The sequence below is a fragment of the Salvelinus sp. IW2-2015 genome, linkage group LG22 (genome assembly GCF_002910315.2).
Source record: "Salvelinus sp. IW2-2015 linkage group LG22, ASM291031v2, whole genome shotgun sequence".
NCBI lineage: Eukaryota > Metazoa > Chordata > Actinopteri > Salmoniformes > Salmonidae > Salvelinus > Salvelinus sp. IW2-2015.
In genome coordinates, this window is record NC_036862.1 from 24,286,013 (window position 1) to 24,290,948 (window position 4,936).

The 4,936-nt window shown below is 54.8% G+C and overlaps 1 protein-coding gene across 1 annotated transcript in view; it reads left to right on the plus strand.

Moving 5' to 3' along the window:
• LOC111982592 (protein moonraker) overlaps positions 1–2,765 on the plus strand; it is a 41,516-nt gene extending 38,751 nt beyond the window's left edge. Inside the window, 1 exon segment of the mRNA XM_070433869.1 lies at positions 1,661–2,765. Coding sequence (XP_070289970.1) covers positions 1,661–1,814 — 154 coding nt within the window. The 3' untranslated portion in view covers positions 1,815–2,765.
• Positions 2,766–4,936: the final 2,171 nt, after the last annotated feature.

The following is a 4,936-nucleotide window of genomic DNA, read 5'->3' on the forward strand; positions in this document are numbered from 1 at the left end:
ACCTCAATACAATGAAATTAAAATGACTGAATGCTTGTAAGGCAAGCACACTAGATGATCAAAACATTTGATCACATCAAATAAGCCTGAATGGGTTCGCCAACTCCCCAACTATACAAAATTAGCATGTTGTAGCTAAACATAATTGTACCACAGGTGGGTTACTTACTATCCACAGTTCGCAAGCAACAGTTGCTGAACTATGAGCAAGTTCAAGACTTCTTGATGTGACGTTGAATGTGAGAGAGAGCCTCATCCGGAGATTCAAATGTGTAGTCTTTACCATCATGAGATAGCCATAAACGGGCCGGGAATCGCAGTCTGTACTTCACACCTGGATGGTCCCGAAGTAGTCGTTTGGCCTGTCCGAAAGCTGCGCGCTGCCTGGAAACAGTGGGGGAGTAGTCCTGGTAGATGGAGAAGCTCTGTCCTTGAAAGCTCAGAGTGGTATTGCGGGCTCGTCGGAGAATCTCCATCTTCTCATGGAAAAAGTGCACTCGAAGAATTATGTCACGGGGCCTCTCCCCATCCCAGGGCTTTGGGCGCAGCGACCGGTAGGCACGATCAATCAGGGGCTTTTCATCTAAGGCAAGAACATCCTTCAGCAGCCCAGAAACGAAATCCGTGGCGCGAGGCATTTCCGCTGACTCTGGGACTGATACAAGTCTCAGGTTATTGCGGCGAGAGAATCCCTCTAAACTTACACAGCTCTCCTTCACCTTTTTCAAATCCGCAGCGAGGCGTTTCACGTCAGCCTCCAGGGATGTAGTTAAGTCGGAGACATTTGTAGCGGAGGTCTCCAGAGCTGCAATCGTTGTAGTGTGCGACGCCATTGTTGTTTTGAGTGATGCGATTGCTGGCACCGTCTCGTTCCGCAGGATGGTTAGATCTGCTTTTAAAGTATCAGAAACCTCCTTTATTCGGGCCTCAATCGTAGCAACCACCTCCGTTTTCATTTCAACTATCTCAGAGCGTAGTAGTTTGATGGCCTCGAGAATGTTCATTTCAGCGCCGCCAGGCCAAGCCGCCCCCCCCGGGTAAAGTGTCAGTCCCCGGGCCGTCAGGCTCAGGAGAGGGCGGTGATGAGAGTGTGTCTTGTAGGCCGGGTTTTCTCAAAGTCATGCTTTTAGCCTTATGTTTCGTCGACATGCTGACATTTGGAAGTAAAGTAGTCTTGGTTTTTACGGGAAGGGATCACCAAAATAATATATGAAAATAAATACGGTTCTGCTGCAAAATTCACATAAACTTTAAAAATACCACGGGAGCAAACGGAAAACACGTCAGTCGCACATGGCGTCCCTCCAATAAAAAAAAATAAAAAAAACAATATTAATATTTTTCAGTTTTTTGGGAAGGGAAGTTTCAGGGGGACCAGTCCAATTGCTTCAGTATCAAGGGACAGATGGGGGGAAATGTCACGTCAATTAGCCTGCTATTCTCACTCATCAGAGTAACCTGTCTATCAGTCAGATGTTGGTAATAAGCTGCCCATACCAGTCAGTGTGTGTTGTTGTCCCTGATGTGTGCTCCCTCCCTCTGTCTGATTTAAAAGACTAAACAAGAACAAACTTGTATTTTTTGGATGTGCACTCTTGCAATACTTTTTTGGGTAAGCACAGGGTTCAGGGACTTCTTACATGTTTTCTTCTGCTCCCAGTCTGTCAGAGGAGCTTATGTCCGAGGCCCTGGCTGACGTTGCACCAGAGCTCCAGGGCGTCTGTGAGGAGTATGCAGAGGCTGTCTTCACCTCCGAGTTCCTTCAGCCAATCACATCCCCTCCTGCTTCAGTTCCAACATTAGACAGCCAATAGACCTCTTCCTCTTCGTGAACATTGGGCGAGTTCGGTTTGCATTGCCCGGTGTACTGCGTAGGTGGATATTTAAATTCAGCACCAACAGAATTGTCAACAATGTGGTAACTCCACCCACCTGGGCCATGTAGAACGAGCTTGCCTACTCTTCAGTGTTTAGCCAGCTAAGATTTTAGTTTTGACTGGGTTAATGTTTATATATGTATCTATGTGTGTTAAATACAGCGTGATGCATCGGTTTTACTAAATACTAAAACGATGAAAGAACTATGTAAAACAAGTTCATTTTGGGGGGAAAAACATCATGATTGCATTGATGTGACAACATTCAGAATAGATTCAGAATAGAATGGAACTAAAGCAATGCAGATTATTCCTAATTGGCAGGTTGTAACGGCAGCCTTCCTTCTCTTCAAGAGAAGAGGAGGTGTAGCAGGGATCGGACCAACACGCAGCGTAGCCAGTGCTCAACATGTTTAATTAAATGAATAACACAGAGAACACTTACAAATACAAAATAACAAAAAGTGGCAAACCGATACAGTCCTAGCTGGTGCAGAGAAAACACAGAGACAGGAAACAACCACCCACAATCCCCAACACAAAACAAGCCACCTATATATGATTCCCAATCAGAGACAACACAAAACATCTGCCTCTGATTGAGAACCATATTAGGCCAAACATAGAAACGGACAAACAAGACACACAACATAGAATGCCCACCCAGCTCACGTCCTGACCAACACTAAAACAAGCAAAACACATAAGAACTATGGTCAGAACGTGACAGTACCCCCCTCCTGAGGTGCGGACTCCGAACGCACCCCTAAAACTCAAGAGGAGGGTCTGGGTGGGCATCTGTCCGCGGTGGCGGCTCCGGCGCAGGACGAGGCCCCCACTCCACCATTGTCTTTGTCCCCCTCCTTAGCGTCCTTTGAGTGGCGACCCTCGCCCCCGCACTTGGCTAGGAATCTTCACCAAGGTCCCCCTAGATTGAGAGACAGCTCAGGACAGAGAGGTAGCTCAGGACAGAGAGGTAGCTCAGGACAGAGAGGTAGCTCAGGACAGAGGGGTAGCTCAGGACAGAGAGGTAGCTCAGGACAGAGAGGTAGCTCAGGACAGAGGGGCAGCTCCGGACAGAGGGGCAGCTCCGGACAGAGGGGCAGCTCCAGACTGAGGGGCAGCTCCGGACTGAAGGGCAGCTCATGACTGGAGGCAGCTCATGACTGGAGGCAGCTCATGACTGGAGGGCAGCTCATGACTGGAGGGCAGCTCATGACTGGAGGGCAGCTCATGACTGGAAGGCACTCATGACTGGGGGAGCTCATGACTGGCGGGCGCTCTGGCAGCTCCTGACTGGCGGGCGGCTCTGGCGGCTCTGACTGGCGGGCGGCTCTGGCGGCTCCTGACTGGCGGGCGCTCTGGCGGCTCCTGACTGGCGGGCGGCTCTGGCGGCTTCCTGACTGGCGGCTCTGGCGGCTGCTGACTGCGGCGCTCTGGCGGCTCCTGATGGCGGGCGGCTCTGGCGGCCCTGACTGGCGGGCGCTCCTACTGGCGGCGGCTCTGGCGGCTCCTGACTGGCGGGCGGCTCTGGCGGCTCCTGACTGGCTGGCGGCTCTGGCGGCTCCTGACTGACGGACGGCTCTGACGGCTCCTGACAGACGGGCGGCTCTGACGGCTCCTGACTGACGGACGGCTCTGACGGCTCCTGACAGACGGGCGCTCTGACGGCTCCTGACAGACGGGCGGCTCTGACGGCTTGCGGGACAGACGGGCGGCTCAGATGGCGCAGGGCAGACGGACGGCTCAGATGGCGCAGGGCAGACGGACGGCTCAGATGGCGCTGGGCAGACGGACGGCTCAGATGGCGCTGGGCAGACGGACGGCTCAGACGGCGCTCGGCAGGCAGGCAGCTCAGACGGCGCTGGGCAGACGGGCAGCTCAGATGGCACTGGGCAGGCGGGCAGCTCAGATGGCGCTGAGCAGGCGGGCAGCTCAGATGGCGCTGAGCAGACGGGCAGCTCAGATGGCGTTGAGCAGGCAGGCAGCTCAGATGGCGCTGGGCAGGCGGGAAGCTCTGACCTGCTGAGGCGCACAGTAGGCCTGGTGCGTGGTGCCGGAACTGGTGGTACCGGACTGGAGACACGCACCTCAAGGCTAGTGCGGGGAGCAGGAACAGGGCACACTAGACTCTCGAGGCGCACTATAGGCCTGGTGCGTGGTACCGGCACTGGTGGTACCGGGCTGAGGGCATGCACCTCAGGGCGAGTGCGGGGAGAAGGAACAGTGAGTACAGGGCTCTGGAGACGCACAGGAGGCTTGGTGCGTGGTGCCGGAACTGGTGGTACCGGACTGCAGACACGCACCTCAAGGCTAGTGCGAGGAGCAGGAACAGGGCACACTGGACTCTCGAGGCGCACTATAGGCCTGGTGCGTGGTACCGGCACTGGTGGTACCGGGCTGAGGGCACGCACCTCAGGGCGAGTGCGGGGAGAAGGAACAGTGCGTACAGGGGTCTGGAGACGCACAGGAGGCTTGGTGCGTGGTGCCGGAACTGGAGGTACTGCTGGAGACACGCACCACAGGGAGAGTGCGTGGAGGAAGGAACAGGGCTCTGGAGACGCACTGGAAGCCTGGTGCGTGGTGTAGTGCACTGGTGGTACTGGGCTGAGGGCACGCACCTCAAGGGGAGTGCGGGGTGCTGGAACTGGAGGCCTGGTACGTGGCGCCGGCACCGGAGAGCTGGTGCATGGGGCTACCACAGGAGAGCTGGTGCGCTGAGCTGGCACAGGACGTGCAGGGCTAGGAAGGCGCACAGGAGGCCTGGTGCTGAGGCTGGCACAGTTTTCACCAGACGGCTAGCCCGCACCTCAGGACGAGTATGGAGAGCTGACTCAGGTGACATCAAATCCCCGACATGTTCCGTCAGGCGGATGTCGTGCCTCATGCTCCAAACCAGCAAATCCCTCATTTCTCTTTCCTCCAATTTCCCCATTAGATCCTTCACAGTCTCTACTTCGCTCACCTCCAATACCGCCCTCACTGGCTCTGGTTCCATCCTTGGCTCCTTACGGTAAGCAGGGGGAGTTGTCTCAAGTCTCCTACTTGACGCCCAGGCT